This window comes from Theropithecus gelada, chromosome 15 (genome assembly GCF_003255815.1).
Source record: "Theropithecus gelada isolate Dixy chromosome 15, Tgel_1.0, whole genome shotgun sequence".
NCBI classification, from domain to species: Eukaryota; Metazoa; Chordata; class Mammalia; order Primates; family Cercopithecidae; genus Theropithecus; species Theropithecus gelada.
The window spans coordinates 12000429-12015102 of NC_037683.1; the positions used below are offsets into that span (position 1 = coordinate 12000429).

Below are 14674 nucleotides of genomic sequence, written 5' to 3' on the forward strand. Positions count from 1 at the left end.
AGGAATCCTCCATATGTAACCTTTCAAGACTGGCTTTTTTTACTTAGCAATATGCACTTAAGATTCATCCATAACATAAAGATGAGAACAACAGACACTGGGGACTATGAGAGGAAGGAGAGAGAGGGGGCAAAGGCTCAGAAACTACCTATTGGGTACTATGCTCACTACCTGGGCGACAAGATCATTCATACCCCAAAACCTCAGCATCATGCAATACACTCATGTAACAAAGCTGCACATGTACCCCAAATGTAAAATAAAAGCTGAAATTTTTTTTTTTTTTTTTTTTTTTTAATATTCGGGCTGGGCATGGTGGCTCACGCCTGTAATCCCACACTTTGGGAGGCTGAGGCAGGCGGATCACCTGAGGTCAGGAGTCCCAGACCAGCCTGACAAACATGGAGAAACCCCATCTGTACTAAAAATACAAAATTAGCCAGGTATGGTGGCGTATGCCTATAATCGCAGCTACGCAGGAGGCTGGGGCAGGAGAATCGCTTGAACCCAGGAGGTGGAGGATGTGGTGAGCTGAGATCACGTCACTGCACTCCAGCCTGGGGAACAAGAGCTAAACTCTGTCTCAAAAAAAGAAAAAAAAAAAAAGTTCATCCATGTCTTTATATGACTTGATAGCTCATTCTCTCTTTTTTGGATGAATACTATTCCATTGTATGGATTTACCATGGTTCATTATCCATTTACCTTACCTACTGAAGGATGGTATCTTGGTTACTTCTGATTTTCAACAACTATGAATAAAGGTGCTAAAAACATTTGTGTGCTGTTTTTTGTGTGTGGATATAAGTTTTCAGATCAGCTAGGTAAATACTTAGGAGTGCAGTTGCTGGACTGAGTGTCTCATTTTGCATTCCCACCAGCTATGAGTAAGAGTTTGTGTTGCTTCAGATCTTTGACGGCAACTGATGTTATCAGGGTTTTTTGCTTGTTTTATTTAGACATTCTAATAGGTATGTAGTGTTTTGTATTTCCCTAATGATAAATAATGTTGAGCATCTTGTCATATGTTTATTTGCCATCTGCATATCTTCTTTGGTGAGGTTTCTTCGGATCTTTTGATCATTTTTTAATTGGGCTGTTTTCTTATTGTTGAGTTTCAAGAGTATATTTTGGATACAAGACCTTTATCAGATATGTGTTTTGCAAATATTTTCTCCCAATCTGTGTTAAGTCTTTTAATTCTCTTTACCATGTGTTTTGCAGAGTGAAAAAATTTAATTTTCATAAAGTCCCAACTTTTTTTTTCTTTCATGAACTGTGCTTTTGGTGTTTTATCTGATAACTCATTAATAAATCCAAGGTCATGCAGGTTTTCTTCTATGTTTTCTCCTAAAAGTTTTACAGTTTTGTCTTTTACATTTAGGCCTATGATCCATTTTCAATTAATTTTTAGGAAAGGTCTAAGGTCTGTGTCTAGGTTCATTTTTTTTTTACATATACACACAAATATTTAAATTCTTCCAGCACCACTTGTCCTTTCTCCAAGATCAGCTGACCATATTTCTGTAGGTCTATTTATTGGCTCCATCAACCTATGTACGGGGTCAATTCTGTCGCCAATACCATGCTGTCTTGATAACTGTAGCTTTACAGTAAGTGTTGAAATCAGGTAGAGTGAGTCCTCCAATTCTGTTCTTTTTCAGTATTGTGCTGATATTTGTAAAACAGCTTTCTAGGACTTTGGGATTGCACTGAATCTATTGATCAAGTTGGGAAGAACTGACATCTTAACACTATTGAGTCTTCCAATCCATGAAGATGGAATATTTCTCTATTTATTTAGCTCTAGTTTGATTTCTTTTATCAGCTTTTGAGGTTTCCACATTAACAGAACCTGTACATATTTTGTTAGAGGTATACCTGTTTTTTGTGTGTGTTTCTTTTGTTGTTGTTGTTGCTGTTTTGGTGATATTGTAAATGGTATTATTTGTTAACTTCAAATTGCAGTTCCTCATTGCTGGTCTAGATGAAATCAACTGACTTTTGCATACTGGCCTGTGTCTTGCAACTCTGCTTACTCACTTCTTAGTTCTAGGAGTATTTTTGGAGATTTCTTTGGAATTTTCTACCTATATAATCATGTCACCTATGTATAAAGGTCATTTTACTTCTTCCTTTCCAATCTGTATACATTTTATTTATTTATTTTCTTGTCTTACTGCACTAGCCAGGACTTGCAGTAAGACGCTGCACAGAATGGGTAAGAGAGCACATCCTTGCCTTGTTCCCAATCTTAGGGGGAAAGTATTCAGTGTCTTACCATTATGCATGATGTTGGCTGAAGGACTTTTGTAGATGTTCTTTATCAAGTTGAAGAAGTTCTGTTCTATTCCTAATTGGCTGAGTTTTTTTTTTTTTTAATTATGAATGAGTACTGGACTTTGTCAGATGCTTTTTCAGGTCAAATGATATAATAATACGATTTTTCTACCCTAGCCTATTTTACAGTGGGCTACATTAATTGATTTCCAATTGCTGAAGGAGCCAAACATACCTGGAGTATATCCCCAGTGGGTCATGATGCTAATAAATCTTTAATACACATAAGCTATTATTAACACAATTATTGTTATAGTGGTATAGGTAGCACTGGCATTTAGTTACTGAGGACTATGATATCTGGGAAATGCCACAGTGGAATTATAAAAAAAACAGAATAGCTATGGACACAACTTTATTCAGTTAACCAACCATGAATAAAAATAATCAAAGAATAAAACAAAGAAAAACAACAAGAAAAATCCAAGTTTAAGAATACTATTATTTCTTAAGAAAAATCTACTTTTGCCACAAATTTCTCATAAGTCCATTCACAGTTTTCTTAGAAACCAAGAGTTTGAAAGAATCTCAGAGGTCCCACCTATTCCCTGCCCTGACAGCTGGATGGGCTGTAAAGCTGTAAAGCTTTACAGTAGTAAAGCCCTTGTCTGGTCTCTGCCTGAGCCTTCATGGTTAAGAAACTTCCTTATATTAGGAGAAGGCCAACTGCCTCCCCATTTCCATCCCTTGGGCCCTGAACTTATTGACCAGGCCCCATAGATTATGTGTAATCCCGCTTCCCCATTAAGAACTCCTCAATTGCTTGAAAACCTTGATGACGTTCTCCCTGAGTCTTCTCACTCACAGATCCTCCACTTATCCCTGTATAACATGTTTTCTTTCCCCTACTCTTCTAGTCGCTGTAATACTTACGCCACTCCTCTGTGATAATTCCCACCCTCACCCCTCATGTGAGGCACCCAGAACCAGACTTAACTGTCCAAGAGTGACCTGGATAAAGCTGAGAAAAGCAAGATTACTACACACATATTAGAATGCCTAAAACACAAAATAGCTGACAATATCAATTGCTGGCAAGGATTGAAGTCACACACTCATTCATTGCTGGTGAGAATACAAAATGGGACAGACACAACCTAGCTTGTGCTCCTCGGTATATACCCAGCTGATTTGAAAACCTGGCCAGGTGCAGTGGCTCACGCCTGGAATCCCAGTACTTTGGGAGGCCGAGGTGGGCAGATCACGAGGTCAGGAGTTCGACACCAACCTGGTGAACATGATGAAACCCCATCTCTACTAAAAATACAAAAATTAGCTGGGTGTGGTGGCATGCACCTGTAATCTTAGCTATTTCAGAAGCTGAGGTAGGAGAATTGCTTAAATCCGGGAGGCAGAGGTTGCAGTGATCCAAGATCACACCACTGCACTCCAGCCTGGGCGACAGAGCAAGACTCTGCCTCGGGGAAAAAAAAGAAAGAAAACTTTAGTACACACACACACACACACACACACACACAAATGTTTGTAGCAGCTTTATTCATAGTTGTCAAAACTGGAAGTAACTAAGTAACCGAGATGTCCTTCAGCAGGTGAATGGATGAACAAACCATGCATACAATGGAATACACACATACAAAAGAGCTGTCAAGACATATAAAGTAAATTCATCCATGTTAACTACATATCGCTAAGTGAAAAACGTCCGTGTGAAAAGGCTACACGTTTATGATTCCATGGTAGAGATGGTAAACAGATCAGGATCTGGATTGCTATCTTCCTCTCCATACCAATCCTGCCCCCTTCTTCCTTGGGCAACTTCAACATCACTGCAAATGACCCTGGCCTCGGATCCCTTGAGCAGTTCAACTTTAGCAACTAGACCTCCCTACCACCTGTCACCTCCTTCTTCTTGATTTCCTAGATCTGCTCTACATCAGAAAACTTCAGTTCCATCTGGGGCCACAAGCTTTAAATATTCTAGTCCTTACTCTCTCCTTGACCCCCACTGCGTCAGACCTTTCCTCTCACCATGTACGGGATTCCCTGGCAGCCCTTTTCCTTGGAATCCTTTTCCTCTTAAGCAGAACAATCCCCTATCATTTGTCACTTCAGCCTTTTTTCTTTTGAGACAAGAAAGTGTCACTGTGTCGCCCAGGCTGGAGTGCAGTGGTACAATCTCGGCTCACTGCAACCTCCACAAGTGATTCTCCTGCCTCAGCCTCCCAAGTAGCTTGGACTGCAGGTGTGCACCACCACGCCCAGCTAATTTTTGTATTTTTAGTAGAGATGGGGTTTCGCCATGTAGGCCAGGTTGGTCTTGAACTTCTGACCTCAGACGATCCACTACCTGCCTTGGCCTCCCAAAGTGCTGGGATTCCAGGTATAAGCCACCACGCCTGGCCTACTTCAGCCTTTTCTTTGCCACTAGTTTAACTTCCCTTGCATCTTGATCCTTCCAAAAAATCTGCTTTGCCAACCCCTAAGGGGATGGGTCTGACCATCTGCTCTTCCATGCACCTGCTCCTAGGCTGAGAAGTGCAACCAGAGAAAACCATCTACTACCCACATGCACTGGGGCCACTTAGAAAACCACAATGTCTATTTCATCCGGGCCATCATCACTGCCCAAGAGTCTTGCTGTATTTCCAGCGTCAACTCTCTCTCCTTTCCTGTGAAGCAGCTTTTTTCAAGCTTTCCCCAAACTCATCAATCTTCTCGCCCCACTCCTTCCCCCTTTCCCTCCCATTTCACTGATGAAGAAAAGCCATCACTCTCCTTGTACTGCACCAACAAATGGGTCTACATCTGCCGCTTTCCTTTCTGCTGACTCAGCTCTTACACTGAAAAGGCACCCAGGTCTTGGCTTCTTCCACCTTTTCTGAGACTCTCTTTCCTCATCTTTAACTTTTCCAGGTCCACTGGCTCCTTCACATCCCTAAGGTTCTGCTCACTTCAAATAACAAAAAAAACATGCAACCACCTCCCAGGACTTCTTTGACTCCACTCTCCAGCCACTCCCTTCTCAACTCCCCTTGGAGCCAGTGTTGTAAGAAACACTTACATCTGCTCTCTTCGTTGCCTCACATCTACCACTCAACCTGCTACATCCCTGCAAAACTGCCCTTGCTGCTAAATTCAAAGGACTCTTTTTTAGCCCTGTCTTGGGTGACTCATTCTGTAGCATTCCCTCATTTCTGAAACACTGATTTCCAGATACTGCCCTTTCCATATCACCAAGTGTTCTGCTCCCAGGATGCTCTCTCTCTGCCTTCTGTGCGGCCTCCTCTCCTCCGCCCATCCCTTAAATGTCAGCAATCCTCAGGTACTCACTTGGGCCTCTGTTTCTCCTTGGATGATTTCACTGACCCTGGGCCTTCAAATGCAGATGACTCCAACATTTGCATCTCCAGGTTGGACCTTTCCCCGACTTCCAGACTCAAATATCCAATGACCTCCTGCATGCTTCATTCCACATGTCCAAACCTAACTCATCTCTAACTCTCAAAACTGCTCCTCCTTTATGTTCATTGTCTCAAGGATGGGACTGCCCAAATACCCAAAGAGGACCCTCTTTTACTCTTCTCTGTCATTTCCCTCCAGATCCAATCAATCATCAAGAGCTGTCATTTTGTCTTCTAATATTTTCTTGTGCCCAGCCAGTTTACATCTCCAATCCCTTACACAGATTGAAGGAACAGACCCCACTCTGGCCTCCCTTGCTCCTGCACATGCCTCTCCTCTGGTTTCCCCATCCTAGCACGGAATCCCCTGGACTGGAATCGCTTCCATCATGTTTACCTCCTACACTCGACTATGAGCTGACAATGGCAAGGGCGACAACTTGTTTATTGTTGACCCCCTGAACCAGCACAGAGCCTAGTACATATCCAGTCAATGACTACTGAATAAACAAATGAATATAACTAGAGTAATGAGAGTCACATAAAAGGGAGCATTACACAATGAGGAAATAATAACTGTTTAGAGATAGTATTCGGAAGACAGGAGAAAGGTAACATTGTCTCCCAGTCCTGTGATAAATTACGTTTGGAAAAGCAGAAGGTTCTATTAGAAAAGTGTTCAGAAAAAAACCAGAAGGCCCCTTAAGCAGATGAATTCACCAGCTATGTAAATTTGAGCAAGTTGTTTCACTTTGCAGAGCCTCTGTTTCTTTATCCATGAAATAACTATAAAATAGCATGTATGATAGCACGGGTATGATAGCACAGGTAAAATGCTTAGCATAGTATCTGACTCAGTAAGTTCAGCATAAGTGCTCAATACATGTTTTAAAAATAGTTTTGATTAAAGCCAAGAGGAAGCAGAAACATTCAGTGAGTAGGCTCGTGAGCCTGGGAGTTCAGAGGGCAGACAGGACTTGAGAGTGACAAGGTATCAACAGAATGGATTGGGGAGAAAGCTCAGAGCAGACTGGAAGAGTACAAGAGAAAAGAAGGTCTATGATAACTAACTGCCTTCCTTTCTGGCCCTCATTCTCAGCTTCTTCCTTCCAGAACTCCCTGATTTTCCTTGAGGAAATACCCCTTCTCCATTCTCAGTCCATGTGGTCTAGGCCTACCACCTCTCCTCCATAGGAAGGCCTGTTTCCAAGACCTGGCCAATCAGAGCTTCATGTCTTCCTGGTCAGAGTGATTAGATCATAACAAACAAGAAGGGTCACAAGCCAGGGCAATCTGAGCCACTGAGTCTCAATTCCAGGGCATCAGATAGAGCTACTGAAAAAGCAGCAGGTCTTTTCTCCTGAGGTTGCCCTTGGAATACGATATAAGCCTAGAATTGTTGATAGCCATCCTGCAACCACAGGGGGAGGCTACCTGAGGTGGAACCAGCTCAGAGGAAAGCAGAACCTGGAGGTGGAGAGAGCAAGACCGAGTTCAGATAGTACTGTCCCCGCTGCCTAGATTCAGCAATATTTGAAGTCAGTATCTCCCTAGACTTAGTTATTATATATAAGCCATGAAGCTCTCTTTTGTGCTTACCTGAGTTTGAGCTGGGGTTTCAGTCATTAGCAACTATAAAATGTGTCCATGAGAAAAGTTGGGAACATTTGGCCCTGTCCAATCTCCATGAATATAAAAAGGTCCTGAGACCCAAAGAGAGGAGGGGCCTTAAAGCAAGTTAGCAGCACAGCCTAGACTAGAACCACGTTTCTCCCAATTCCCTCTTCACCTTTTCCAAAAATTTCAGCATCTTTGTGATACAAGCCCAACCTTGCACTTAGGCCCAAGCCTGCTGGTCTGGTCTTAACCTTCCTTTCAGCTCATAGCTCCCACTACTCTGCCCCTTTGTTTAACCTTACGTGGAATGTTTACTAAGTGTCAAGTACTGGGCTAACCCATTTATATTCATGATTCTTGTTTAGTCTTCAAAAACCACTTGAAATGATTCTTCCTGTTTTATAAATGAGGCCTATGAGGCTGAGAGAGGCCAAAAGTCAACCCAAGATCATACGGCTACTGAGTTGTCGCGATAAGACTCACACCCAGGCCTGCTGGATTCCCTGAGACACAGATTCTCAGCCTATTGTCCGCAGACCCATAAATGTCCACACATAAACTTCAGGAAGGCAGTGAACACCCTAAAATTAAATGCAAATTTGTATATCTGTGCAGTTTTCTGGGGGAACATTCATATGTGATACTGTCAGATTCTCAAAAGAACCCAAGACCCAAAAAAGATTGAGAACTTCTGTGCTACACGGTGTATTCCTTGGGGCTGTGACATAGGCCTGGCTCATAAAAGACCTTTAGTGAACTTGGCCAAACTCTTCCATCTCCACCATTCTATGAGCAAATCCCAAGGGACTCAGATCCCATGGAGAAGCAGGCAAGCACTAGCCACCGGGTTTCTGTTTGGCCACAAGAAGCCTCAAATCCCCTGGCAACCTCCTCCCAATCAGCTGATCTTAATATTTCTCTTTTCTTCTCCCAAAACAGTTGGATGCTTACTACGTGCCAGACATTGTGCTAAAGCTCTTCATATTCCATTTATTCTTCATAACAACTGTGCAAGGAGAGCACTACTATTATTCTCAGTTACAGAAAAGAAAGCTGGGGCTCAGACAGGTAAGTGACCTGCTTTCTTTTATTTGGAGTCTAATGAGTCTTGTTCTTACACATAAAAGCTCTGCAAGGAAGGGACGCCAACAAGTTCATCCCAACGAAGGCAGCCCCAGTGGCTGACCAGGCCTGGCCTCTGGCCAGTTTTCAAACCAGAGCTACCAGGGCTATGTCCAGGAGCTGCTGGCTCTCTGACTGGCTGATGGGCCAGCAGGAAGACCATTTCCCAGAGCATTGTTTGAAAAAAAATGTGACTTTGCTTCTGGCTCATTTCATCACTTGGTCTGAGCTGGACACAACACAATTGTTCACAGAACAAGCTACACCGCCTTTGCCAAGTTGACCTGGCATCCGCGTGCAAAGCAGATTACATCAGAGCCCCCAGCTGCCCCTCCTCTGGGAGCTCTGTGGCTGGTCAGAGGTAGGGACTGAGTTGGCTCCCAGTCACATAGTTTTAAGGAAACTATGAATCCCCTGACAAAATTCTCACACTTTTTTTTTTTTTTTTAAGACTAAGCTCAGTTGAAAAGAGACGATTTTTCAAAACAAAGAAAAAAGAAGCATAAGACTTTGGAAATTCTCTTTTCAAAACAAACAGTGTGCAGCTCCTACTCCAGATGCACCTAGGTCTTTCTTGGTTCCTACTATATCTCATCAAATAATAATAATGCTAATTCCAGCCTCAATCTTCAAACTACAAGCTGGTGCCTCTCTGAGGATCCTGCTGGCCTTGCGGTGGAAGGTCAAGGGTGGAGAAGCCTGGAGAGGATTGAGCAACAGTGATGCACAAGATCAAGCATTTCCGAGAGAGAAGGCCCAGTGGAGAGAGGGCCCAAAGGGAATCCAGGCCCCATCACCCAGAGGGCCAGTCATACATACTAGCAACCTCTAGGCCACTGGCCTCATTTGAAACCAGAAAAATAAGAAGGAAGGAAATCTGTCAACAGTACAATTTGGGGCTTTGGTTTGTGTGCCTTCTCCTGAGGATCATGCAGGTCTGGCTGAGAAATAAGACACCCTACCTCCCTCAGTTGATCCAAGTCTCCAATCATCATTCCAGATCTTCATCCCTGGAGCACAGGTTCTGGTCGGACCAAGTCAGTTTAAAGTAGCGCAGGGCCAGGGATCAGGCCATCAGGAATTCAAGAAAACTCAATTTAAAAGTACTTCCTGAGCACCTCATATATTCGTTCCATACATAGTTAATGAGGGTCTATGATAGACCTGACGTTGGGCAAGGTGGTGGGTAATGAACAAGATAGACATGCTCATGGGGCTCCCAGGCCGGCAAGGAAGGTGGAGACTACAGAGTGATACAACATGAGGACAAACTAATAAAGGACCACATGGAGTACAGGGTACAACGTGGGGATGTGTGACCTCATACGGTGTGGGGATTCAGGGAAGACTCTCCAAAGAAATGATATTCAGGCTGAGATCTGACTGGAAGCTGAACAGGTAGGAAGGAAGCTGAACAGGGAGGAAGGATTCTGGGCTGTGAAGACTGCACACAGGGGGCCTGACAGGACAGAGATAAGATATATCAGGTAAGAAAAGAAAGGCCAGGAGGATGGAAAAGAGATGAGGCTGAAGGGGTGGACGGAAACGAGATCCACCATGCCAAACCCTGCAAAGCACATTAAGGTACTTGAACCTTAGCTTAACTGAAACTGGAAGTCACTGAAGTGATTTAAGCATAGGAAAGGTATGTTCAGTTCCACCTGCTCTGTGCAAACAGACTACAATGGCACAAAACTGGATAAAGGTAGGGGACTCAGGAAGAGAAGGTGGATCTTGGGCCAGGTGCCTGGAAGACAGCCTTGGGGGGGTTCTCAGCCTATAGGGGACAGTAGCAGATTACTCTCTGGATAGGCACATGCAAAGGGTGTTGCTTACCTGGTTAAACCTCCGGGTAAATGCCACAACGTTAGGGGCAAGACTGTGTTTCTCCTTCTTACTCCATCCACAGCTGGCTAGTTCCTAGGAAGCACAGAATGAATTTCAACAGTGATTCTAGTTGGGATGCAAAAACATCAGGGGCATCAAATGGGAACATGAGCATGCATGAAGGTGGGAAGGAGCTGACACCTTGGCTGTTCCCATCTTCACCAGGAGGGAGAGGAGGGCTGGGTTTGTAGGTGACGGTGCAGCCTGGGACTACCAGAAGTGAGGATAAGTGGAATACTTTTCTCCACAACTCTGGCCATGTTTCCTAGGATTTCTGTGCCAAAAGAAATCCATTGCCACTCTGCCAGCTTCTCTAAGACCAGAAGTCCTTCTTACAATGCAAATTGTCTGAGGGGGCACAGAAATGTTTTAACCAGCAGAACTCAACCCCGCATAGTTGTGATGCCAGGGCTTCATTAAAATATCTCAGATTTCACTGGCCACATGACATCATACATTCCTGGTGTGAGGAAAGTCCCAGTCCAAGCCCACTGCAATCAAAGAAGCTTCTGGTATGACCTCAGATTCTGTCCTGTAGTTGGCCCCTCCAATCCCTCATATAACCAAAAGCATGCAGAAGGAAAGGTCCCCTTTAATATCTTGTTCGGGGGCCTTGTCTCTTTTTTTCTGCTAGGTTTAGCATTATAATTTGAGGAATTGAATTATCTAGATTTTATTTATCAGTAAGTCTGGCTCTTAGCCAAGGGATGAAAGCTGGACACAATAGGAGCAATCTAATGGGATTACTTGGTGCTACAAAAAAAGGACCAAGGAGAAGCCATCATCCAAATGCCCAGCATTCTCAGTGTGTGCCTTGTGGAGCCCTGACAGAGATTGGAGGAAAGGTAGCAAAGGCTGCAGATTCTGAAGTTCTCCACCTATAAGTTACAAGACCGCCTTTTAAATCCTACCAGGCCTCAGTATTACTAATAGCACTGGTTTTTTGCCATTTACCTAGAGTTTTTGTAAGATCTTTAGTGAGAGGCAGCTGCCCAGCAGCTGCAATAGGTATAGATCAGGGGTCTCCTAGGAAAGCAGGGAGGGGAGCAGTAGGAACAGCCCAGGACAAAACTGGCTGCCAGCAGTCACTTCTGAAGGTCCACGCCTGTCAAACACACCTTAGGACCTGACAATCAGCCATAGAAAGGGGCTTGGTGGGAGCCTGGCTAAAGGTAACAGCAGCTCCTAGTAACAAGATGAATGTCCTGGACATGGGAACACAGAGGAACCAGCCAGGGGCCGAGACGCCTCCTCCTGGTGTCTCACTTCTGTCCTTAAGGTCACCCACACAAGAGAACACAAATAACCTGGAGCCTGCCATGTCCTTCACACCCTCACAACTTAGACTCAAGTTAATAGCAATGACAACAGAATTCACTGGTGCTACCATTTAGCAAGAATTCCCCACACAGCAGGCGCTGGACAGGGCACCTCACCTATGTCATCTCATGTAATTCTCGCCACACCCATTTTAATAAAGAGGTTTCTTTCTCTTCGATGAATATTGTGACTCTACTTCTTTTCAAAAGCAGAGATGAATCTCTTTAAGTTGTAGAAGTTCCAGCTGTTTACTATGATTCTCCTAGTTCTGACGACATATATTCGCACTTGGTTTCTTTTTCTAATTTTTATTTTTGTAGAGATGGGGGTCTCACTGTGTTGCCCAGGCTGGTCTCAAATTCCTGGCCTTAAGCGATCCTCTTGCTTCGGCCTCCAAAAGGGCTGGGATTACAGGCATGAGCCACTGCACCCGGCCTATGTTCGGTTTCAAATGTATGTTTGACCTACCTCAGTTACATGTACTATCTCCCTCTCTTTAAAACACATACTTGAATCACTTTGCAAATATATGTTATTATTGCCCTTTTAAAGTTTGTTTGTGAAGACAAAGGCCTTTCTCCCCAGTGGATCACAAAGCCGGTCCTGGAAAAGTATAGGTTTTATAATAAAATATAAAACCCTACTCATAAAACTGATGTTTCAGGACTGAGGCATGGTTGTTGCCCAATTTCTAGCTGATAACTGCTCCCTTTGTATTTTTCCTAAATTTTTGAATAAATAGCAGAAGTCGTGTGTGTGTGTTTGCACGCACGCATGCACGCAAGCATGTGCATGCATGAATTTAATTCAGACTCTGTGGTCTTATTTCCACACTGTAATAACTTCAGACAACACCCGGAAAGGGAGAAGAGTGGATCCCAGGGTCAGATACTGGCTGGCCATACACCAGCTGCATGATGCTTATCTTCTCAGAACTTCTAGTTTCTCATCTTAAAGTGGGAATGATACTACACTTATCTGTGAAGCTCACTATAACAATTAAATGAGATTAAGACATGCAAAGCACCTAGCATGTGACAGGTACTTGATAAAGGTCACCTGCCTTCCTCTTCCCAGGGAGGTTAAGCAACCTCCCTGCTGTTAAGCAACAAGGCGGTATTCAGACTCAGTTTGAATGCCAAACGTCTTCTTTTTCCCACACCATACTCTCCTTACTGTCTTGAATTATTAACAAAATCTATTATTATTTCTCTTTCATTTTGCTGATACTATGCAGGCAAGAATCAAAGTTGGTACTTAATACATCTTCCCTAAATTTACTTGGCTTGAACATTTCTAAGACCCTAATTCAAAAACTCTTTGTGGAGTTATTGGGTTTTGACAATTTCCTAAGGAACCTTTTGCACTGGAATGCATGTAACATTTAAAATTAATTAAATTAATTAAAATTAACACATCAGCAGAGTAAAACATTATGTTTGAGAAGTACTTTGATAAAATGGAAGGAGTAAAGGATTTTGAGCCAAATATCTCACTCTGAATCCCAGATCTTGTCACTTATTTCCTGGGAAACTCCAGACAAATCACCTCTCTTGGCATCAGGTCCTCCAGTACTAAATAGGAAGATGCTGTAGCTAACCCCACAGAATTGTGATGGAGACTGAAGAAGGCAGAGCCTGACAAGGGAGGTGACATGCGGGGCACAGGGCCTGGCTGACAGCGGATGCTCAAGCAGCCTCTGTTGAATGAATGAAGCATGAGCACTCCTCAGTGTGAAGACCCCCCAAATTTAGCGCAGAAGATTTATCAGCGTCAAAAGAAATAAGACCATTCTATCTGTGCTAAAACAAGTACTGGGCCTTACCGCTCTGGCACAGTTCCTCTTCTGTGTTTGGCCTTACAGGATTACAAGAGATTCCATCTGTGTTAAGTGGGTTTAGGAAAATGTGAAGTAATAGAACAAAACTCTTCCAGTCACTAATGCCTAAAAAAGGTCCACACTGTGGAACTTATTTGAGTGTAATTTAGTTAAAATTGACCAGAGAAGACAAGGCTGATTCTAGAAGGGAGACCAGGGTTTGAGATGAGCCCAGTACAGCCCTGGTAGCTCTGTGTCTGTAGTGAGCCACTGAGCTGCCCAGGGACTGTCGCACAGCCCTTCCCATGGGCGCTGAGGCCCACATCTTGCCCAGGCGGTCCCTGGCCCTGACTTCGTGGCTGAGCTGACTGAACGTGAGGGGACTAAGAGCTTGTGTAGTCCTTTGCCAGGTGCTGCTGAGACCTTCCTCCTGTCACCACGGTGTTCCTCAGGCTCATCAGGGAAAAACAGACACTATGAGAGGAGAACTTCCTGCCACCAAACTTAAACATCCTTGCATCCTCTCCCTCCTTCTGACTTTAATGAAAGAGGGGCTTCTTTCGCTCTCTTCTTGCCCCATTCCATCCCTCTGCCTTCTCAGAGACCTTACTCTGATGCTCTCTGTCATCCCTGTACCTTCCACCTCTTCCTCTCCAATTTCTCCTTCCTGCTAGCATTTTAACATGCATTAAGCTTCTCCAATTAATATTAATAACAATAAAAAACAGCTCTCCCAGACCCCGTCCCCTCCAGCTCCTGCTACTTTTCTCCCTCGCAAAAGAACGACTTAAACTCATTCCCCTCTCCTACCTGCCTTCCCTGCTCCTGCTCCCCTGTAACTGTTCCTTCCCCTAAGACAACTTCCCAACTAGGAAATCAGTGCCCCTTCACCGGCCGCTCTTGGCCCCGGCCGTATTTGTTGTCCTCTGTCTTGCCTCTGCTCACTGCATTCTCCTGTTGCTTCCCCACCTTTCGGGCCCCTCATTCTTAGTCTTATTTTCCGGCTGCTCTTTTCTTTTCTGACACAGTCTCCACCTCAACTTGTCTAAGGTCATCTTCTACATTCTTCTATATTTCTCCCTAGAAGATCACACATACCGACTGTTGTGGTTTCAACTACATGTCTGTGTCCAGCCCAAGTTTCTCTCCTGAGCTCCCGTCCAGGATAGCCAGGTACCTCCTGGCCATACCTTCTTTGTCATCCCCA

At 43.9% G+C, this 14674-nt stretch overlaps 1 protein-coding gene across 9 annotated transcripts in view; it reads right to left on the reverse strand.

Annotated features, from left to right (window-relative positions):
* The window catches only part of RALGPS1 (Ral GEF with PH domain and SH3 binding motif 1), a 305937-nt gene that overhangs the window by 182258 nt on the left and 109005 nt on the right, over window positions 1-14674 (reverse strand). For all 9 annotated transcript variants that reach the window (XM_025359233.1, XM_025359236.1, XM_025359232.1 and 6 more), the window contains exon 5: window positions 10278-10361. In XM_025359233.1, coding sequence (XP_025215018.1) covers window positions 10278-10361 — 84 coding nt within the window. The remainder of the gene's footprint in view (window positions 1-10277; window positions 10362-14674) is intronic.